Raw genomic sequence first — 23819 nt, 5'->3', positions numbered from 1 at the left:
CAGGTCCTAGCACACAGTAGGTGTTCAATGTGTTTGTTGGGTAATCATAGGATTATAAACTCTTGACAGTTTTGAGAGAATATAAAGGTCTTGTAATTAAAACAGCTATTTGTGATTCATGGATAAATGAATCATGCCACTTTATTCTCACAACAACCCCTGGGAAGGAGGTAGGTTTGGTGGTATGTTCCCATTTTACAGATAACAACAAACTAGGACTCCAGAGAGGTTGTAACTTAACTGAAGTTGCACTAACATGCCATGAAGAAATACAATCTGGGAACTAGATTATCCCCAGGCCTGGTCTTGCCCTTCCCACCAAACCACAGCTGCCTGGAACTGGGATGGCCTGAGTCAAGATTATTTTCTTTCCTAAGGAGATGGCTAGATTTTGAGGTCTTTCTTTATACACACTATTCTTGGGAAATGGGAATGAAGGTAGATGATTGATAGACAGGATAGATAGACAGACAGATAGATAGATAGACAGAAGAAGAAGAAGAAAAAGAAGAAGAAGAAGAAAGATATGATAGGTAAATAAGATAGGTAGGTAATGATAGATAGAAAGATACAGATATACATGGTTTTGAAAAACACTATTATGAAAGGTAGAGAAGAGGAGTGAATAGAAGAGAAAAGCATCAAAAGCACTATGTATTCCTCCCATCACGTCTCTTGCCTCAGCCCACTCCCCAAGCTGACAGCATGGCATCCTGAAAAGGTCCTGAGTTATGGACTAGGACTTGGGTTCAAATCCCAGCCTTACCACCTGTAAGTTCACACACTCACCAACCAAGTCACTTAGAGCTAATTATCTCACTTTTGTGAGCCTCAGTTCCATCACCTTACAAAGTAACAACCATGATAGCTCTGAGGTGTGGCTATGGTAAAGATTAAATAAAAGACAGGGTGACATGAAAGAATCCTCCAAAGGGTACAGTGCTGTACCAAGGTGAGGAATTGTCCCCCCCGCCAAATACCTGAGAGTCATATTTGAAAGGAAGACTGAGCAGAAGTGCTGCTATCTGGAATGAAGCAGACAGTGCCCCCATTGAAGAATGCCCTTGTACCATCCATAGAAGGTAAAAGTGGGTACCACATCCTGTCAGCAGGTATCTCACTTTCAGAGGGGATGAGTTGAACTGTTTCTTCACTGGGTCTTTCATGATCAGGAATGCAAGACAACTAACGGTGGGGGTTGTGGGGGGATCAGTCTAGGCTCTGAAATGTAGAAAAAAGTTAGTTGGCCCACAAAAGGGATTTAGTCCCTACCTTTGGTTTCCTCAGCACAAGGTGCAAGCCATCCATGTTAGGGATGGTGGAGGAAAGGGGGGAGCCCTCTGGAGTGGAAAGTCCCAGTTTCTGTCCTTGGGGTCTTACAGCCTAGTTGGAGGTCACATAAATGTCAAGAGTCTGACATGGGTCTAACATCATCCTTCCCTGCCCTCATTTAAATACATTTCCTCTCCTTTGTTCCTTTAAGGAATGTTAAGAATTGACTATTTCTTCAGGTCCACCAGCACTACTCAGACCCTTATTCAGCTGCAGGTTTATAGTATGCATTCGGTAAACTCTGATTCATTTTTCCCATCTGCTCAACTCCCCTGGTCCCAAGCCCCCTTCTTTAAGACATATTCCCTTTCAGACACACACATTTCCTCTCACAAACATACACACACACACACACACATCCTCATGCGTTCTCACACATGCATTTACACACACACACACACACACACACACACACACACAGAATAGACTTACCCAATGTATTTGCTACAACAGAGGGAAGGAGGAGACTCTGAATTAAAGAAAGAACCATCAGGGCTTCCCTGGTGGCGCAGTGGTTGAGAGTCCACCTGCTGATACAGGGGACATGGGTTCGTGCCCCGGTCCGGGAAGATCCCACATGCCACGGAGCGGCTGGGCCCCTGAGCCATGGCCGCTGAGCCTGAGCGTCCGGAGCCTGTGCTCCGCAACGGGAGAGGCCACCGCAAAAAAAAAAAAAAAAAAAAAAAAGAACCATCAAACATTTGCCCCTCTAGACCACAGCTGGGGTTTCTACAGAGTGGGCACGAGAGAGGAAAGACCAGAAGGGACACTTCCCCAAACCATCTGGACAGAGATCTGTCAAGGAAACCTTCAGAATAAAGTTGTTCTTCAAATCTGTGCTGAGAGCTACCTCTCTTTCACCTTTGTTCCCCCACTCCCACCTGCTTCCCTTCTCCTTTGATTGTATCTCCCCCAAGAAGCATTCAATTTTCTGCAGTTTTCTTTTTCAAAACCCTGTCTGAATGGCTGTCATAGGGAATTGGGGCTGTGGGAGATGTTTTCCTGATAGTTTTTATGATAGGAATGGTATTTTAAAACTACATTTAAATAAATGTATTTTTAAAAAATAATCAATGTCTACCTACCTGTATCTATCCTCCTTCAAAATTAGACCACTGTCTTGGCTATGACGCAGTGCAAAAAAGAAAAAAACAAACAAACAAAAACCCTAGACCAGGAGTCAGGAGGTCTGCCTAGTTACTAAGCAGCTGAGTGGCCTTGGGCAAGTCTGTGAGCATCTCCCAGCCCCAAAACACAGCCAGTGTCATTTATTATTATCCGGTTTATCTAAGAACACGGCAGAGACACAGTCCTCACTTCTGCCTAGTCCTTGATTCTTCTACAGGACTTAGCCACCTCCAGGACACAGGGCCACGCTGTGGCCACTGTCCACAGCTGGAAAGAGAGAGCATCCCTGCCCCCCCTCTGCAGGTTTCTGGGCGCCAGAGTGGAGAGTGGGTCTAAGCTGGTCTCCCTGTCCCTCCCTAATGGAGCCCTAGCCCGGTAGTCTGCCCTCTACCCAGAGCTAGGTGAAGGTGAAGGCAGGGGGAGCAGGGTGAGGGGGAAAGGGACAGGAACCGGCCAGCCAAGACTTTGCGCCCTCCCCTCGAAGGGTTGTCCCAGGCCACAGGTTGCCGCTGCGGAGCGTGGTCAGGCGGGGTTGCGCCCCTTGCGTCTCGCCCCTACGTGGCTCAAGAGCGCGCAGAACCTGCAAAGTTAAGCAAAGCCCCGCCGCGCGCCAAAACCACTCTTGCTGCTTGCCGCTGCCGAGAATTTGAAAAATGCAATCTTTCTTGCGTGCTCCACGTTTGAGCCATTGAACGCGAAAAGCTGGGCATCTAGTCCAGGACCCGTAGGCTTCCTCTCCCTCCCGCACGTCGGGCGCTCCGCTTGGAGTGCACTCACCTCCCACTCAGCGCCTCGAGGGGCTGCACTCAGGCCTCTGGAGTCCTGCCCCTGCACTACCTCTTGGCGACTCTCTTGGTCCGGCCAGGGAATAAATGGCTGTGTGACCCGCTGGTCAGTCCTGCGGCGCGACTACGACCCGTCCTGGGACGAGCTGCAGGCACTGTGAGCGCTTAGCTCTGCCACGCAGATTCCCTCACTCTCTCTCTCTCTCTCTGAAGCTCCCGCGGTGGGGCAGGAGCTGATTCATAGCAATTTTCTACGCAGCAGCCAACTCAGTGCCTTACGCATACCTGTTTGCTAAATTCCCGGGGCTACTCCCACTGTCTCTCATCATACCCCACAATCATCTCTCCCTTTATTCAAAGCTGATTTCTCTTTCAAGATTCAGCCCAAGGGTCCCTTCCTTTGAGGGCTCCCTTTCTCTTCCGTTGGCCATGCCGCACAATCTCACATTACAGGTGAAGGAAAGGCAGAGGTGGAGGTTCAGATGGATAAGAAACTTACCAAAGGTCACTGAGCTAATTACTGGCAGAGCCAAAAGGAAGGCCCCAAACTCCTGGAACCCTGCTCAGCACACTTTCTGTTACCCCTCATCACTTCCCTTCTGCCCTGACTAGTAGGGCATTGAAGGGCAGGTGGCATCCCTTTGCACACAAGGACTGCACAAGGAACAACTGCCTGCCCCTCCTTGCCTCACCCTTCCTGCTGCTTGTTCGCCATCTTGTCCAGGGCCTCTGATCTTCCAAACTCAGAGACAAGGAAGATCATTTGGTTCAGAGTTCAATGAACAACAAGAGCAAACAGAATTCCTCTACCTATCTGGATGAGAACGGTCTCAGTAGCCCACCCCCAACACACACACACACACACACACACAAACACACACACACACACACACACACACACACACACTACTATAGTCTTCATCTTTCTTTTTCTATCTTCTTGGCACCTGGAGAAGTCAGAAGGCCATTCACACCATCTTACCTTCTAATACTGCTTCCAAAAACGCCTTCTTCTAATCTGCAGCTCAACAATCATATATTCAAATCACTATTCAGCCAAGCAAAAATGTATTATTCACAAGCACAAAATATTCTCATCTGACGCAAGAAGGGCAATACGGGGTTATAAGCACAAGATCTCAAGTGGGGAGAATTTCAAATACACAATTACACTCCCTCCCAGTTGAATTTTCTCCTCTCCTGGATGAAGTAAATGGATGAACGGAGAGTGTTGTTGACTGGATGGAAAAGAAAGAGGAGAAGAGAATCAAGAATGTCAGAGACTCTAGTTTAGCCCAGCAAGAAGGAAGAAGGAGCAGAGCCTAGGCAAAGGAGAGGAGGAAAGAAGGGGAGGGGGAAGGACAGAGGGCAGTTGCTGACCCCAGGCATACATGGGTACTGAGGTAGCCAAGGAAGACATGGACTTATTCCCCAAAGGCTCAGAGATGTGGCTCATAGGGATCTGGCTTAGAAATGAGATCCAGAAGCCCAGTGGCAAGTGTCTCTTGACTCCTAGCAAAGGGAGAGAGCTTCTGGCTCTGACAGCAGCATGGGTGGCGCTCTTTTCACTAAAAGTACCACCTGGGCACCAGCACTATCAAGAAGGCGCCCTCTTCCCTGCTCCTCTTTCCTACCCCCACCCCTCAGGAATTAAATAAATCTTACCCGACACAGGAATGTAATTTGAATGCTCAGGGTGGTTTTCCCTTCCTTTGAAGGAGAGGATCTCTCCCTCTCCACCTGCTGAAAATGGGCTGGGTGCTGCCCCTTTATACATTCTAGAGCACCAGAACAGGAGAGGGGGGAAAAGGGAGGGAGCAGCAGTTTGAGGATGGTCCAATTTGTCCCTGGCATTCTCTCTCTCTCTCCTCTTGGTTTTTTATGCAGCCCCTCCTTCTGGCCCTGGCAGCTCTGCTCCCCTTCCTCACTGCAACATCTTGCAGCCAGATCCCCCACCCTTGTGATAAGGGACTGATACTGGGGCGCATCTTTCTGGTGATGCTTGCTTTCTAATGTAGGATCTTATGCTGATATGCCAGGGAAAGATCTGAATTGGGGGTAGGTGGGTGTCACCGAAGATGAAAAGAGAAACCCACCCAGGTAGCCAACTGCCTTGAAAGCAACACGGGTTGGCGTTGGGGGCAGCCAGGAGACGTGATATGAACCTGAGTGCATAAGGAGCCAATTTAGGCAGAGGACTGGCAGGTTATTGGCTTGAGTTACAGTGATTGCCTTGGTAACATAAATACATAAAGACTGCACGATATATTAGAAAGTAGATGATTGAATATCACTCAGCCTCAGTTTTCTCAACTGCAAAATAGCGGAATAAATGCTCACCACATAGCACTATGGGGAACAGTGTGTGAAATAACACTGGTAAAATACTTAGCACAGGGCCCAGCACAGAGCCCCTTGCCCACTTAACTTCCTTCTGGTGTTGAGAACAGGAAGGAAAAGGGTTTGCCCAAGGTTATACAGCAAGTATCCAAGTCAGGATTGGAACCCAGGTCTCCCAAAGGATGATTTCCACGCCACTTCCTCCTCTAAGAAGCTGCCTGGCTACGCTTTGGGACTTGGAGGGGTAGAAGTGTGGAGGTGGGTTAGGTGCTATGTTTAAGCATATAGACATTCTACCACTTAATCCCAGCCTCAAGGGCTCAGGCTTCTGCTTTATCCTCCTCCAGATCATCACTCAGGTAATATCCCCTTGCCATCTTGGACTAATTCATTGTCACCTTAGTGCCACCTCTGCTGCCCAACTCTGAGATAGTGACTCACCCTCTAGCTGCCCAGGGCCTCTGCCCTCCAGGAAAGAGGCTCTCTTCTTAATTGACTGCAGAAGCCTCAGCCACAGTGAGACAACCCCCTTCCAGGGAAGCTTAGGGCTGGAGGGCTTTGAGGAGGAATGGAATAGCCCCCTATTCAAAAGCCACTGCCCTCCATCCCGACAGTGCCTGGGGTGCTACTATTGGAATCCTTTCTCTCAATTCCTTATGATAACTCCTTATGTGCCCTTAAGTCTCAGTGTTTCCAAGGGATTTCACCCAGGGCATCACTTTGCTGCATGTATACAGCCTGTGCTGTATCTGGCACTGTGCTAGGCACTGGCAAAGCATAAGGTAAGAGAAGATGTCCCTGGCATCCAATGAGTGTTCACTACAATGAAAAAATAACTCAGCAACCTGGAAATGGGGAGAAGAATTCGGGGTGGGGGTGGGAATGATTTAGGAAGTCCCTGTGAGAGGTGAGGTGATGGGCAGAGTGGCCTCACTGCAGCCCCAAGGACTGGGGCTGTGAACTGAAATGTCTTGTGGCTAGTGAATGGCATCACTAAAATCACTGGTGCAGGCATTTCCCTTAAATACAGCACATTGCTTAAGAAATTGAGCGCTGATTGAACCTCTGTCCATCTTCTGGCTTAGAGGCATTACCTGGTGGCCATATCTCTGGCCTCTGATCCCCCTCTTCCTCAAACTCCCAAATCTTTATCCTTGGTGAGGGTTAGGGAGAGGGAATGGAAGGGAATGTACATCCTTTGGATTTTAACTGGAATTGGCACTTTACATATATTTCCTCCTTTAAATTTCACACCCACCCCGCAACTTAAGACAGTGACCTGCCAAGGTAGTCAGCTGCGAAGTGGTAGAGCTGGGATTCGAACCTGTACCGACTCCGAAGCTTGTGCACTTTGCACCGCAAGGCGCTTTACACAATGCGCCGCCTCAGGCGGAAGTCCTCTTCCTCCTCCTCTCCTTCACCCGCTGTCCATCTCTACAGAAAGGGGGCAGGCGGAGGACAGGAGCCAGATGTTCATCTGGCCGCGGAGTATTCTAGAGTGACCCCTGTAGCCCGCCACAGAGGAAGGGGACCTCAGACTGTCCCGCGGGGGCTATGCCGCCAGACGTGCAAAGCACCCTAAGCGACACTACCGCCCCCTGCCGCCGATGGCTCCCTGGCCAAGGCGGCTGTTCTCCAGGGGCTTGTGTGCTAGAAAAAGCTCACCGACTGCCCCAGAGCTGTCGCGGGCTGGTGCTGGGCTGCAGACAGCCCTGCCAGATTTGTTAACAAAAGCGGGAAGGAGGAACATTTACAACGCCCTACTATGTGTCCAGCGCGGAGTCGGTGATTTCTAATAGCCATTGCCTTTTATGTAAAAATTAGTTGCTTTGCAAAATAGTGAGCTCTCTATTAGGAGACGTCTTCAAACTAGATTAGAACAGGTTTCGCAAAAAGCTTTTCTGCAGATCTAAACTCCTTACTTCTTGAAACCAGTAAAGCTTTCCACCCCTAACAGTTGTTCACTCTCTCGGGTAGGAGAGGAAGAAGCACTCCACCCCCTCCACCACCTCCCCCCGCGGTGGGGAGCAGAGGTCAAAGCTGCGAAGGGGTCTGAGAGGGAGGCTGCTGGGGGGAGGAGCCTCCGGCAGGGTCCCGGCTGGAGCTCACGTGCCCTCCGCCCGCCGGCGGATTCTCCAGCCCTTCCAGTTTTCCCTGGTTCTGACTGGTTCCCGTCTGGACCCAACTCACTCACTCCCTTTGCTCGGGAATGGGGAACAGCCGGGTTAATGGGAACAACACCCCGGGTCAAAGGGAAAAGAGCGTCTCTGCTCGCAGCGCCTCGCCCGCCCATCCCCCCCTCCTTTCTTCCCCCTCCTCCCATCCTCGCCCCCTTCTCTTCCGCCCTGAGGGAAGGAGGGGGCGGGCTGTATGTGTATGTATGTATGCATGTACGCGTGTGTGCGCGCGCGCAAGTGCGGTTCGCCTGTGAGTTACGTGTGTGGCTGGGTGTGGGGGTGTGTGTGCGTGTTGCATGTTTTAGTCCAAGTGCTGGGTGTGAAGTGTATTTGGTTTGCGCTCGGACGTGGAGCGTGTGTTTGTGCGGTGTTTGTGTGTGCACGTTTGTAGGTTGTATGTTTCTGCCCGATGACAGTGTGACTCTGTGGGTGCGGTCTGGATATGGGTGTGTTCGATGTATGTTTCTGCCGGGGTTTGTGGTCGTGCTGTAGTGTGCATGTGTATGCAGTGTGTGTATGTGTGTGTGCCCGTTGAAGCTTGTGTGTATATATTTGTTTGGTGTGTGTTTACCCTTAGCTGTGCTGTGTCAATGTGGGCTTATGGGCGGTGGTTGTGTGTACTGTGTGTGTTTGTGAGCAAGGTGTCTTTATATGTGAGCTTACTTAAGGCGTGTGTGCTCAAAGGTTTGTGTGTGTGAGGGTGCAATGTCCGTGTGTGTTTGAGTGTGATGTATTCATGTGTGTGGTGGGGACGCATGCAGCCAATGTATGTGCTAGGATGGAGGGCTGAAGACCGTGTGTCTCTTGGAGGGGGTCGCGGCGTGAGTTTACGGGTGTGGTGTGTGAGAGAGCACAGGGTTGTCTAAAGAACCCAAGTGGCTGTGTGCTTGGCAGTTTTTTTTAAAATTGGGGGTGGAGGGGGGCTTTGCACCAGGACCGGGACGAGGAAGGAGATAGGGGCCCGCGACCTGGGCACAGTCTCCCCTTGGCCTGATCTGCCGGGTCTGGGTCCGCCGACCCCCCGCTGTGTGCACCAGGCCCGCTGGGGGCTGGGTGTGAGCTTACCTGACGGCTTAGAGGAAAGAAGAGGAGGGCGTCGCACGTGATTGGCCAGGTAGGGCGCCTAAGGCGCGGTTCAGGGGCTGGTGGGAATAAACTGGAAAGATTCTTGGTCACTGATTCCCCCCCTCCCCCAGGAGATCCCAGTTCGTGCCCAGCAAAGCCCAACTATTAGCTCAAGGCTTGGCTGTTTCACACCTCTTTGGCTTTGTGTGGGCAGATACACTTGCCTGGAATCCCTTTCCCCCTGGGCCTCGTGACAAACTCCTACTTATTTTTTTAAGACCTAACTCAGGAGTCACAAAACTTTCTCTGCTTTTCTGTACCCCTCCCTCCCAGTTGAGGGCTCCCTCCTTTGAGCCATCATAGTTACCCTCTTCATACTTCTCATGACACGAACATACATAACTGTGATTATTTGTCTCTCCTTTTAAACTCTGGGCTCCTGTAGAGAATGCCTGGTATATAGTAAGAATAATACTAGTGATCATGATAATAATGTTACCATTTATTAAGCACTTATTGTATACCAGGCATTGTGCTAGTGCTGTTACATGCATTATCTCCTTGAGTCTTCACGATGACCTAATGAGGTAATTAGAGCTATGACTTATCAATATTTCGCACATCACAAATCGAACTCAGAGGAGTTAAGTAACTTCTCCAGGGTCACACAGCCAGTGGAAGGCAGAGCTGGTATTTGAATCCACGTTTGCCAAGCTCCCTAAACCTTTCTCCTGTTCCAGGCAGCCTCACCAAGAGTCCCTCATTTCTGCTAGGCATTGAAGTCTCTATCAAACAGTATCACTTCCCAACAAATCTTTCTTTGGAGTTTACTGACAGTGCCAAGAGTGCTCAGCATAATTACTTTCTTTGTCTCTCAGACAGCTGATACCTTCTCCACCTAATTACCTGCTTTGTTGACACCTCAAAATCTTTAATTACTCTAGGCTCATAAGCACCTCACCACCTCCAGTTCTGGGAGCTCTCCTTAGGCTGGTGCTGAAAGAAAGAGCAGAGAATGAGCATTTTCTAGCCATAGGGTCAGGGGAATTGGGTATGGATGGGGATGGGGGTGAGGGGTCAGGATGGAGTAAGGGAATGATTTCACAGCTCCCCTGGACCTATTTTTACGGCATTACCACCAGAAGTTGGTATGTAGTAAATTTCAAGCAGACCAGTCGTCTCCATATGAAACTGCATATAGAAAAACAAGCAGAGCCCCCTCAAAAGATTCCAGAATGGGTCCCATTTTGTATTATTCATGTTTGGAGGGGAGAACTGTGCTTACCTAATGGGTTCATGCTGCTCTAATGCCTTCCAAGCAGCCTCATCTGAGAATTTCAAATTAAAACAATACATCCCATTTTGGGGGAACACATTTATTGGGGGGGTGGCTCTGTCACAGCTAAAGGGCCGCTGGAAGAACAGACTTCCAGCTCGGCCCCCAGGGAACCAGCCTAGACTGCCGCAAAGAGGTCAGGGAGTGGATAGAGAGAGACAATTCAACAGTGGTGAGTCACTTCGCCACTTTTCAGGGGGGAAAGCAGAAAGCGAGGAACACGATTTAAATTGCTACTGTTATTATTGTGCCCTTCCAACTGGCACAAATGAGCCTGGCGTGCAGACGAGAAGCAGCTGTAACATCAGTAAAGCTTCACCCCCAGCTGGGCCTGGGTCAGCACCTCATCCTGGGTGGGCAGGAAAAGCATTGCCTAAACTACTACATAGCCAGAAAGTCTTTTTTTTTTAAAGTGCAGGGTGGGGGTTGCTAGAGAGGCTAGTGTAAGTCACACAGGGCACAGAGTAGCTGAAGCCCCTTGGTAAATCTGTACCAGAAGTTCATGCAAACTTTGGTGTCTCCCAGCATCTGGTCTCAGGCACTTGGCTTTCCTGCTGCTTTGCGGGCCAGTCTGACACCTCCTCACTCTCCTCTGAATATACCAGCTCCACTTCCGCTTCCTCACAGTCGATCCTGTGAGGCCTCTGCCTCCCGCCCCTACACACATACACTCAACCACTGGACCACCTATCTAAATTCCTTTGTGTAAGTCCCACCTGAATTCATGAAGACTGTCTGGTTCGCTCCAGTCCAGTACTCTTACCTGTGAAATGGGGAACAAACTTCAACTTTGAAGAACCTAAAAAGCTCCAAGATGCTTTAATAACCCCCATTACAGGCAAGGAACCAAAATGTGAATTTTATTGAAGAGGGAAACCTTGGTTTTCACAAGAAAAATGTGAGTAAAACCCTTTAAAGATGAGGACCTTCAGACAACTTTGAGTTTGTATCCCAGCTCCATCACTTACTTGCTATGTGATCTTGGGAAGGTTACTTCATCTCTCAGAACCTCAGTTTTCTCATCTGTAGATTGGAGCTGTTAACACCTGCCTTAGACATGTTCAGATGACAAGGAGGTAAAATATGGAAAGTGTCAGCCAAATGTCTAACATGTCTAATAAATGTTCAAGAAAAGGCTAATTCCCTCTCTTGCTTTACTCACGCCCTGCCCATATAGCCCAGAGTGTCTCAACCGGGGTGTTCAGGTACTGAAGCTGACTGACTAAGCCAATTTCCCTCATTACTATTGTGTCTGACACTCTTGAAATAGCCCCTCTTCTTTTAGGGTGATGTTTTTATCAGCCTAATGCAGCCCGGAAGAACTGGATCCTAAGTCCAATTCTCACTCTGCAGTTTCTCCTGGCAGTGTTAATGAAACCAACGTTTCAGACGTAATACTCCATACAGGAAAGTTTCAAACTACCTGCTCAGCATCTAGACTTCCTCCCACCCCAACTATGGACTGAGCTCCCCAACCCTCACTTCACACCCAGTCCAGACCCTGTCTCTTAAATGTGTGCCATAGTACCCAAGAGAAAGACAGCATAAATATTCCTTGGCTAAACTGCCCCCACGACTTCTGTTTTGTTTTTTTGTTTTTGTTTTTGTTTTCTACCTCTAACCTAGAAATTAGGAGGGGCTCCCAAGGCCACCCTTCTTCTAGCAGCCACCAAGGTTGGGGGGTAGATGAGGGGAGAGATGACGTTTCTCTGAGATATATTTTGCAGCACCTAAAATACTGTTCCAATTAGTTGTTATTTACCTGTTCACAGTTAAAGGAAAATAAAATCTACCCTTTGGTAAAGTAAGAGAAGACCCCAATCTGTGCCCTTTCCTCCCTGATGCTATTGCCTCCCTCTAGAGACAAAAATAAGTCACTACAAGCTGAAGCTGCATTTGGGCAGAGAGTGGTGGGCGAAGGTTAAGAAGTTGAGGGTAGGGGGTGGATATAATCTCAGGGAGGGATAAAGAGGCTACAGAGTAGAGAAGTATTGAGAGTCATGGCAGAAAAAGCTCTGAGAGGCCAGGCCTCAGGTGCTCCCAGTCTCTGGAGGACGCCTTCAATTCCTCCCTCTCCTTCACCTCTCTTATTCATCCTGCATGCTACTCCTCACTGACCCTAGACTCCACCATGCAAGATAATCTATTAGTGAGTCCCTCTGAGGATTTAGGAATTTAAAATTTTCTCTAGTTCCTACCCCTGTCGGCTTCTGAGGAGGTCCCGCAGCCCCTGCTTAGTGGAGGAAAGTGGGAGGGGTAACAATTAAGGGTCAGCCAAACTATACAGAGAATTGTTGGAACAGGGGTTCAAGATAGGCCCCAGCCATTTAATAAGCATCCCTGAGTGCAGGGACCTACCAGTTGCTGGGTAGCAGGTGCCTATCCCGAGGAAGCTGCATGGTTTCTCAAGAAGTGTATCTGAGACGTGACAGTAGCTGCCAAGGCTCATCAAACATGCCGTGTACCTACTTCTGCTGATACATGTGAGAACAAATGATACTGCCAGAAGGAAACAGAAATCGTTTCCTAGTGACTCAGAGCCCCAGCAATAAGGACACAGGTGGTGTTTGCATTGCATCTTTCAATTGAAATGTGCACCTTTTCATAGAAAGGAATCTATAAGTAGTCAAGCAGATCAAAGACCAGAATTTGAACTCTGGGCAAGGGAACGTCAGCAACATTGTACTGACCACCTAGTAAATGTCTGCTCTATATCAGCAATAGTGCTAGAAGCTTTGCATGTGTTATTTCTTTTAATCTCACTTAAGCTTTGAAATCAGACCAAAAGGGGTTGTAATCCTTGCTCAGCTACTGTGTGGCCGTGAGCAAGTTACTGAACCTCTCTGAGTTTTTGTCTTTTCAATGGAGATGATAATACTTACCTCAAAGAGTTGTTATGAAAGTTAAATGAGATCATTTGTGTAAGATGACTGGTACACAGTAAATATTTGAAGAAGGACTAAAACACATCTTTTGATACATGAACCATAGAGGGCACTTAATATAATGATATCTCCAATAACAATAATATAACTATTAGTAAATAGTTATTAAAATCATAACGATTATAATTTATAACCTGGAAATATAGATATTATTATTTTAAAAGAGGCTAAGAAACTTGCTTATTGCAAAACTATGAAAGCAGTTTCAATCCAGTTCTACCTTTTCCCACCCAGTGTTAGAGGACATTTCATGATCACTGGGAGGATCACATTTGGCTGACCTGATTTAGTCATTACACTTAAACTAAAATTTGAAGGAAAAAATCCCTTAGATTAAACTATGTATAGTGGGATTTTAGAGCATTGTAATTATTGTATGGGCTATTTGTATACTATAGGCCTTCAGTTAGCCTTTTAAGCACCTCTTTAACTTATAAGAGTAATTTAAGAACAAACTTAATAGAGATTTTGGGAAACAGAGAAGAAAATAACTATTATCCCACCAACCTAAAAGGATCTCTTAGTTTACCTTGTTGCTGAATTTTCTTCCAGTCTTTTAAAAATGCATATTTGACACATAAATCATACCATTTTCCATGCCGCTACATATTCTTCATGAACAGCATTTTTATGGATGTAGACTAGTCTAACAAGTGGATATGTCGTATAGTTTATTTAACCATTCCACTACAGTTGGACATTTAGGTTGTCTTGGCTGATAAGTGTGGAAAAGGGAACGAAACTGTTTTTCCTGTTGCCATCGTCACCCTCAGGGACCTGGTATCCTGCTCTATCAATGCCCAATATGCTTCCTGTCATTTGATATTTAAGCTTGATGAATGTCAGCTCTACTGCTGGAGCCTGAGGTACACTTGCAAGAGTATTGTTTTCTACCAGTTTTCATCACACAGATTCTGCATTCTATCCTTATGGTGGGTAAAGCGTGGCCTAACCTAGGAACCTAAGCTCTATAGAGTGTCACATTATTTTCCTATGGAGAAATGCCTTTTGAAGTGGAAACAAATGATCTTCAAAGGAACTTTGGGAAGTCCTGCCATTAGTGGATGAGGGTGCTCGTCTGATGCCGTGACCAGGGAAGTGGGGTGTCTCATTGGCAAACTCACCCCAGCTCTGGAAAATAATCCTATGGAGCTCAACCAGGCCTGGCCTCAGCGAATCGATTGGGTCCCATCCCCAAGAAAAGATCAAATTTGTATGTAAAGTGGGCCCTAGGGTCCCTTCAGCTTTCGAGTTTTGGCTGCTTTACAGAAGTCCAATTGTCTGACGCTAAATCCAATGCCAGGAGTGAACTGGAGAGAGAATTTCAAGTGGGTCAGTCGTGCTGTCCCTTTCCCTGGGAAAGAAGACCTTTCTGGGTCCCCCTTCTTCCCAGATCTCAATGATGCATCTCCAAAATGTCTTCATATGGTCGTCAATTGCCCATTGCAACCCTCAAAAGATTGTTCTGATGTACCAACAATCTCCTTAGCAAGAGGTGGGTGGGTGGGTGAAGGAACATTTAGAATACTTCCCCCACTCTTCCCAATCATCGGCCAGCTACTCCCTCCCTCTGACTCCTGAGGATTTCTGGAAGGCATTTGAAGGGAGGCACCAAGGGCAATTGTAGCCCTACAGAATATCAATAGTTATGCACAAAGTTACCTTTCATATTGCACAGCATTTCTTGGTGGGACGGGGGGAGGGTTGCAGTGAATGAGTTCTTACCTGGTCAAAAACTGTACCCAAAGACTAATTACTTATGTCAAAGTGATGTTGTGTGACTTAAGTGAGATCATACATGTAAAGGGCTGAGACTAGGGCCCAGCATCTGGGAACTACTTCACATATATTAGCTGCTGTGTACAAGTAATAGAGCTGGGGTAGGCAGTGGTGTACCACTGGCATATGTAGGGGGACAGGTCTCATCAGACTGGAAATGCAGTAGTAAATATAAGGTCTTGCACTTGGATTCAAACAACAAAATATAGAATGGAGACTCTGAAAAGAACTTGAGTTTACTTTTTAAAAAATGAGTAGTTTCAGGTGAAGAAAGTACTTCCAATATAAATTAGCTATTTGTGTGTGAACTACGCAGCATGTACAAAGGATTTGTGTGTAGTGCGTGCATGTGTGATGTGGTTATGTTGCATTGTGTGTGAAAAGTACGTGATGCATGTGAAGTATGTGTTTGTGCGTTGGTGACTTTGTATGTGGGCATGTGCGGGTGTGGGAATGTGTATGTATGTATGTATTTGTGGCTATGTGTCTGTGTACCATGAGTGTGAACGTGGGCTTCCAAAAGAGGGAAAGTCAGCCATCCAGGACTATATTTACAGGGACACAGCTGGAAATCCTCTTTTGGCCACAGGTCATTGGGCATTCACAACTTGGAGCATGCTCAAAGAAGAGCAGCTAGATGCGGGTAGGAGCCTTGTAGCCATATCACATGTTAAACAGATGAAGGAACTGGGGAGGTTTGGCCTGGATAAAAACAGGGGTGAGTGGGGGTGGGGGAAGGGCTGGCGCTGCTCTCTTGGAAGGATCATGAAGGTCAGTGCCAGAGCCAGAAAAACAGAGATTTGGGTTCAGTTTAGGGAAAAGCCTCCTAATTCTAATAGAAATGACTGTTTTTAGATGGGGATGGGCTTCCTTGTGTGATACTGACCCCTTCCCAATGGGGTTATTCATAAAGGAGACTTCATATCCTTGATCTTATTGGAGTCACACGACAGCCTTGCAGGCCAGACAGGGATGGAATGGTTCACCCTACCCCCTTTACAAGGGTAGGGTGTTTGAGCTGTAAGGCCTTAAAAGGCATCTTAGAAAACACCCTTAATTTTTTTCGATTCACCGCGATCACATAAACTTGAAAAAATATACAGAACAAAACAACTCTCTGTGTGTATGCACATCTTTTGCTTTCTCAGAGAACTTGCGGCCTGCCAGAGACAGCTCTTGAATTTGCTAAGCATGCTGCAGTCCCTTAGTAGTGGGTCAGACTCCTGGGATGGTTCTCAGGGTGCTGGGGCTGGCAAGGACTAAACATGGGTTTCTGCAGAATTAAGTTGCTGAGGCCCCTCCTCTCCCTGCCTCTTCTCCCCCGCCTGTGAGGGGGCAGAGGAAAGAGGAGACAAGCCCAGGTTTGGTCTATGGCTGGCGACCAATGACGCAGTCTCACCAATATAGATTTTGGAGGTGGAGACTATGGAAAAACAGGTGGCAGTGGGGGCAGGTGGCAGCCTCGAGGGGGTGGGGCCTACCAAGGGGGAGTGAAGGACAGTGTGGGTGGGGGTCCTGGGAAATCTCAAACAGAAAAGATAAGTCTCCTGAAACTTTAAGGAGGAAAAATAAATAATCAGTTTCCAAAACGTACTTTATAGAAGCACTTCCAAGAAGGGGGTGAAATGCCACCCACGTATCACAGTGGTGCTGTGATCCTTCACACACCTATGTCCTCAACTCCGCAAGGATAGGGAAAACAGCACTGATATCAAAGTACCCAAGGGAAGACCCGGACTAAAGACCCCAGGCCTCTGCCATTGGGAGCTTTGGGGCAGTGGGCAATTGGCAGGGCCTCAGCAGAGCCAGATCTGCTGCCAACTCCTTGTATGACCTTGGGCAGGCCTTTGCCATCTCTGGCCTTCAACGTCACCATCTCTTAAATAAAGGGGTTGAATTCGATGACTCTGAGGGACCCATGTCGATATTCGGTAGTTGAGATTGGGACAAGATGGGACAAGCTTCAAGGCAAAAGGATCCCCCCACCTCCATCTTCAGGGTTCGCGGGCCCTAGCTGCCCGGCCAGGGACGTTCATCCTTGGGCCTTTAGGGCCCTTGGGTTTCAGGACTGTGCTCCTACGCGTCTGGCCCCGACTCTCTAGCTGTCCCCGAGGACGGCTGAGCCAGCGACTCCGCCCCCGCGCTCGACCCGCATCCCGCCGAGCCATTAGCGCGATTGCTCGCTGTTCCCGGCAAAGCCGGTGATTTATGCGGGGCCTCGACGGGGCAGTCCTTGAGCCAGGAACAATTAGCTAAAAGCCAGCGGGAAGGGAGGCGAAGGGACGGCGAGCCAAGCCCCAGGGCGCCTGGCCGGGGCTGCAGCCGCCTGCAGCCCCAGCGAAGGACCCCAGCCCCCGGACTCGGTGGGCCCCACTCACCACGGCGGGGGCGGGGCTCGAAGGCCGAGGCGAAAAGGCAGTCCAGCATCCACGCCATGGCCAGCGCTCGGCGCCGCAGCCTCGCAGCCGGCTTCCGCGCTGGCCCCCGCGCCAGCTACCCTAAGTAGCCCCCGGTGACCACGCCCTGAGCCGCACCCTGCACCCAGCTAAGAGTGTTTCGGTCACCGGACACCTCGGGCTTGTCACGAAGGGGGCAGGGCCTCAGGGGAGCCCCCCCCCTCCCGCCGGAGAAGAGGCCGCTGGTCCTGCAGCCCCTTTCCCCCACGCAAAGGGAGGCCGAGATACAGCTCCTGCCCCGGGAAGCCCTGACTCTGAGAGCGGGACCGTGCCCCTATCCCCAGGGAGCCCAGAGTCTGAGGGGAGACGCCATCTCTGCCCTGGTGAGCCCCGAATCTGAGAGGGAAGGGAGGCCCCTGCCCCCAGGAGCCCTACTCTGGCACGTAAAAGCAAGCCTGTCCCCTAGAAGCTGGTATTTGAGGGCGAGATAGTGCACCTGCCCCTGGGAGCCGCAGATCTGAGGGTGAGATTGTATTCCAGCCCTGAAACCCCCACGTTTAGCGGACACATCATCTCAGCCTTCAGGAGGGCCAATCTAGGCGGGAAGTGGTGTCTGCCTTAGGAGCCCTGAACCGGAAGGGGAGGCACTGCCTCAGCCCTTGGGGACCCCCGTCTTAGGGGAGGCATCACCTCAGCTGTGAGTAGCTCCAGATGTGATGTGTTATGTCACAGCTCTGTTCTCGAGGATCAAAAATGTGAGTAGGAGAAAAGAGTTTTGCTCCCCAAGGGGCCCCAAAGTTAAAAGTAATTTTAATGTTCCTGCCCTGCAGATCCTTCGGGGAAGAGGGAGATGCTTTCCTGCCTGGGAACTTTTGTTTTGAGGGGGTTGATCCCTGAGATAAAAGAACACGGTGTCAAATGTGTATAAATATGGGGTGCACCCCAGTTGCCACTGACTTACGGATTCCACCGCCTATGCTTTTGCTCAGGGCACTGGCATAGGAGGGGCACCAACCTTTATTTTTAGAAAGAATTTGATATTTGATATTTCAATGTGGGGGGTGGTACTGTGTTGGATTTCGTTGCACTTCTTTTATGGCTTTGTATTTTTAAAATTTAAATACATATGGGGACACATACCATTATAGGTTCAGTGTTTGGGGGATCTGGTGGTAGTAAACAAGTCCTACCTCCAAATCCTGCAGTAGAAGCAGCCACCAGAGATGGACCATATTGAGCAAGAAGGGCTTCTAATCGAAATTTCCTTTTCTATTCAAGTTCAGGGCCCCAAATTAATTTCTCCCCCAGTTCTCCATTGGCAGTTGTACAAACATGACTCTGTGCCTTGTTTTTCTCCGCTGGGAAAATGGGACTCTGTCGATCAAAACGCTAGTGAGGAGGTAGAGAGTAATATGCAAAATCCTCTTCCAACAGCTCGATTGCAGGCTTGAGGAGTGGAAGCTGCAATCACAAGTCCTTTGAGGAGAGCAGTTATTACATTTGCTTTGCTAACCACTGATATTAGCATTAATGCAGCAAAAGGGGTGCGTAAAATGAAAAAATCGCCTGTACTTCACCATGCAATTCTTAGCAAAGCAGAGCTGTAGTTAGAGTTTAAAGGGCTTCCATTCATTTTCCTTCCTTTCTGGGAAACATGGTACTTCTCTGCCTTTACACCAATTTCTAAATCATTTCCAATTTTCTCTGTTTTCTAAAAGCAATCAGAGTCAACAAACATTCACCAGACCTGCTCTTTTACCAATTTCTGCTGTACAAATACCCAGTCATCCAAGCCAAACAAGTCTGACATCTAGAAATGTCCAGTTTCTGGCTCTGGATATTGAAATCTCAGCCTTACCTCTCCCCATGAGCGTATACACCACCAGCTTTTGTAATGGTCTCAATGGGTTTCTTTTTTTTCCAGCTGAATGAGGTTTTTTCGGGGGGCTCCCTCATGGCATAAAGGCTGCCTGCCCAGTCCAATCCAATGGCCCTCAGTAACTGAAGTTTCTCTGTTTCCAAAATAGCTCTACCTAAAGTACAAACTCATGACCAGTATCCCTCTTGGTCAGTTTTCTTTCTGCAGGAGGTGTGATGTAGTAAAGGAACAAAGCTAAGGATGCTCACAGACCTAGATTGGAAGCCCAACTGTGCTACATACTAGCTATGTAATCTTAGGAAGATTATTTAACCTCTCTGAGGCTTAGTTTTCCTTATCTGTAAAATGGGGATATTAACAGTTGTGAACAAGCTCCTGGCAAACCAAAGCCTACTCATTTCGAAAAAAGAAAAAGGGAAATATAGAGTTCAGAATTCTCAAAAAATCTTATTTAGCAGTCAAGTTAGCAGTTCTCCCCAACTCCTTTTTCTTTGACCTACCTCCTCTGCCACTTAATTACTTAGTGTTGTTTCCTTTGAAAATATTTACCCTTAACTAACGTCACATAATAGGGGAATGCATTTATCCATCAATCCATCCATTCATTCAACAAATATTTATGAAATGTCCTCTGTGTGCAAGATATTGAGCTATGTATATGATGTTGATTCACTCAATGAATTATTTTTAAATGTATAATTTGGAAGCCTATATGATAATCTGAAAAAAACATTTATGATTATTTTAAGTGAAAAATAATCAAAATGCAAAATGTGTGCACACTATTATATAAACAGTGCAAATAAATAATAAACTTATACATAGAAAAAAGTGTTAACATGAAACACACCAGAATCTTAGTAGTGATTGTTTAAGCAATGCAATTATGGGCAATTTTAAACTGTTTTATTATTTCCATATTTTAGTATTTTCCAACTTTTCTATATGTCTTTTTCTGGAGTTAGAAAATGCTACTGATAGGAGAAAAACTATAACCTTGTCCACAGAATAAAGGATGAGGTTAGGTAAGGGAAAGACTGGGGCCTTTATGCTGGAATTGTTCTCTTGGTACAGGACACTGGGCCTGGCTTTGGTGACCCAGAAAAAGCTAAAAGTCGGTCTGTGAGTAAAATGTAGAACTCCTGTCCTGTGCAGGGCCACATAACCCGTTATGGTATCTCCTTTCCAAGAATTCAGAGGTCCTTAGCACCCCAACTGAGCAGCCAAGAACCTGCTAGCCTGGACCTGCAACCCCTCACACCAAGGTGTACAAGGGGCACATTGGGTATATATGCCCTCACCCTAGAGCTTGACAGCTTGCTGCCTCTTAAGGGTGTCTCATTGCAATTCCAGTTAAAAGCCAAGCACACTGCTCCTAACTTAGGTCATTGTTTGCCATGAAGTCTTTAGCAGGGAGAAAACATATTCTAGCTAAGAAGAAGGCACGATGATAAAGTCAAGCTGGGGGCTTGCTGACTTTGAGAAGAAAGGTTTCAAACCTTCTATCTTTTTTCCTGAAGCTCAAAAGTAGTTGGCACCCAGGCAGACAGTTGCTATTTAAATGGGATTCCAAGCATCAAAGGCCTGTAAACTTTGTCATGGACCAGGATTTTCCAAAGTATGGTCCTTTGGACCAGCTGCATCAGAATCACTTGGGATGCGCTGCAATGATGCAAATCCCCTGCTCCCACTCCAGACTCACTGAACAAGAATCTCTGGGCATGGGGACCAGAAAACAGCATTTTTAACAAGCTCCCCATGGGGGCTCTTATACCCAATAAAGTTAGAGAAACTCTAGTATAGAGGAAAGAAGTCTTTCCCTGAAAACCCTCCACCACTGTCTCTTCCCATTGCACTCCAGCTACAAGGAACACTGGGGCAGCCCTATGGAGAACTTGATCCCTTTAACCCCACTCTACTTCCTTTGGGTGTATGGGTAAATATGTAGCATGAGAAATTGAGCAAACCTCAAAACTTGACTCCTGATAGGGTCTAGTGGCATTCAAAATGAGCCTACACCATAAAGGTCATTCATCTGTATTTTCTAAGAATCCTTGTGTATGTCTTTGTAGCATTTTTCAGTCGGGTTATCTCACTTGGATTCCCTGCTTGGGGTCCTTACATGAGGCAAGAGGCAGCAGAAGCACCGTGGAAAGAGTATGGCATTTAAAGCTAAAATATTAGGAGTGAGGCTGGGCATGTTGACTGAATGGATGCAAGTATGTCTGCTTCCCAACCTGAACCCCTGACTCCTCCTCTATGAAATGAAGGTCCCTGTCCGCCTGCCCAACTTCCTCAGCAGGTTGCTATGAAGGTCTCTGCAATTTCAGGGGTGAGATAACAAAGGTAACTAACCCCAGGCCCATGGAAGGAATTGGGAGATTAGCAAGCTTGCCTCCCAACACCCCCTTTTGAGGAGTCCTATCAGAAGGTCCACATGGTGTGTATAGGGTCATATATGTTCTCTAAAGGGGGCTATAAGCCTTAGAACCCCAAGACTTTGCCTCTCTGCTTTTCTGTTTGGGGAGGGTTTGTCTGGGCTCATGGTGAACGTATAGCAAAATCATGGGGGACCATTTGGGACCTCTCTCAACCTCAGAAAGACCTTGGTTTCCTCATTTCTCAAGTGGAGTTGTACCAAGAAAACTTGAAGCTCCTTTGCAGCTACTTAGCTTTCCTAGGATACACTGCTTCTGCAGCACTTTATTTTTTTCCCCACAGCTCTATTACTTCCAAGCATTTTCGTACCACCAAAGCCTGACAAGGTCCTGGCACCATCTTTGTGAGGTAGAAATGGGAGAAAATTATTCCCATTTCTTAAGTTAGAAAAGCTGAGGCAAAAGACAGTAAGTGACTAGCCCAAAGTCACCCAGGGGAGGAGAGATGAGCCAAGACCAGCCTCGAGATCTCTCACCCCCCCTGCCCGTTCTTTTCCAGTACCCCTCAATAGATCCCAGGAGCTGTCTGTCAGCGTGCTGACACCACTCAGGAAAATGCAAGTTTCATCCTGACACCAGGAAGACAGAGCTACGATTACGCTTTGGTCCCCAAGGAGGCAGAGAAATTGCTTTTAGTTGACAAGTGCATCTCCCACACATATATCCCTCTGGTTGAATGAAAAGATAAAATCAAGTTAAAAATCCCCAATGCTCACTTAATTTTGTAAAGCATTTTGCTCTTTGAGCTAAGGTAGTTAGGATGATAGAATTTTCTAAGTCTTAGAAGTCTTGACAGGGTGGGGCAGAATAGTAGGAATTAAGGGGGAGCACAGAAGAAAATGTCAGGAAGAAGAAAAAGTAGAGAGGTAATCTTTTAGTTTTGTGCTGTAATCAGTAAGAGAAAATGGAGTTATCTGAAAAAAGAACTAGAAGAACTGGGGTGAGTGTTTATGCCTTTGAAAAACTGCAAAAGATGTGAGCCACTGAAATTTCCATTATAAATGAAAATTTTGTGGCTTTCAGTAACAAGAGTTTGGGGGTTGAGCTGGGGGACTATCGACTTCATGTGTTACCAGAGGCATCCAGGACTGGGGCCAGGGAAGTTATTGCTCCTGCTCTTTACTAGCTCTGAAGGTCATCTCTGTAAATCACTTGCCCTTAAATGTTTAAGTGTGGCAGGTCCCCATGTGCTCTCATATCTATTTTCACATCTGAGCCTCATACAGCTTGGGAGATTGGCAGGAGAGAGATTAGCACAATCCCCATTTTACAGATGAAGAAAGTGAAGCTAAAGAAAGGGAAGTGACTTGCCCAAGGTCATTCTGCACTTGGAGCACTGTTTGTGCCTCCTTCTGTTGTGCTTAGCTCCTTCTCACACTACCCATATGCAGATTTAAATCTGGTCTTTAGACCTCATATACTTTTTGATCTCCTTTGGACTCTAGAGACTGGAGCCTTTCCCCTAGGTGAGCATCGTAGGGTCCTTTAAATGCCTCCCGGCAAAGGACATTCTTATTCTCAGGAGATATATGCTGAAGTATCTGCAAGTGAAGTGCCATCACGTCTACAGTATAGGAGAGGGGGTGGGGAAGGAAAGAGAGAAGGGAGAGTGTGCAAATATGGCAAATTATTAATGAGGGCATGTACAAATATTTGTGTCATTCTTTCAATTTTACTGTACGTTAAAAAGTTTGAAAATACAAACTTGGGGGAAATCTCTCCAACCTAGTTAGCCACTCCACCTGCCTATGCTAAAATCTGGGGGTCAGTGGCACATTCCCTCCTACAGGGACTCCTTCAGAATGTCCCAGCCCCAAGCATAGAACTAGCTCAGCAGGAGGGACAGGCTGGACCCATGACTGGTTTTGATGTCTTAGATGGAGCTTGAGTGGTGGGAAAATGGCTGCATGTACTGAGTGGGAGTTTGAGGTGAGGGATTTTGTGGCAATACAGCTAAATGGAAGCCCTAGAGAAAGAGTCCCCCCACAATCTAATCAGAGCTGGAATTTTTCCAAAAATAGTTTGCTTGTTTTTTAAATTGCAGGGTTCACTTATCAGGGTTGGAAATGTCATTAAAGATAATCCGGTCCAACCTCCTCACATCCCAGGGAGGACACTGAGATCCAGGGAGGGAAAGTGACTTACCTAACATCGCCGAGCAAGTTAGTGGCTGAAATGGAACTAGAAGCCAAGTGTCCAGCCTCCTAGTCGAGGGCTCG

At 47.5% G+C, this 23819-nt stretch overlaps 1 protein-coding gene across 1 annotated transcript in view; it reads right to left on the bottom strand.

The window, feature by feature from the left end:
• The window catches only part of ARHGAP36 (Rho GTPase activating protein 36), a 31023-nt gene extending 13700 nt beyond the window's left edge, over nt 1–17323 (bottom strand). The window contains exon 1 of the mRNA XM_065900593.1: nt 17266–17323. Coding sequence (XP_065756665.1) covers nt 17266–17323 — 58 coding nt within the window. The remainder of the gene's footprint in view (nt 1–17265) is intronic.
• Between the last annotated feature and the right edge of the window lie 6496 nt (nt 17324–23819).

Source organism: Phocoena phocoena, chromosome X (assembly GCF_963924675.1).
Source record: "Phocoena phocoena chromosome X, mPhoPho1.1, whole genome shotgun sequence".
NCBI lineage: Eukaryota > Metazoa > Chordata > Mammalia > Artiodactyla > Phocoenidae > Phocoena > Phocoena phocoena.
Note: the sequence above shows the minus strand (reverse complement) of the source record. Positions and strands in the feature narration are given on the sequence as shown.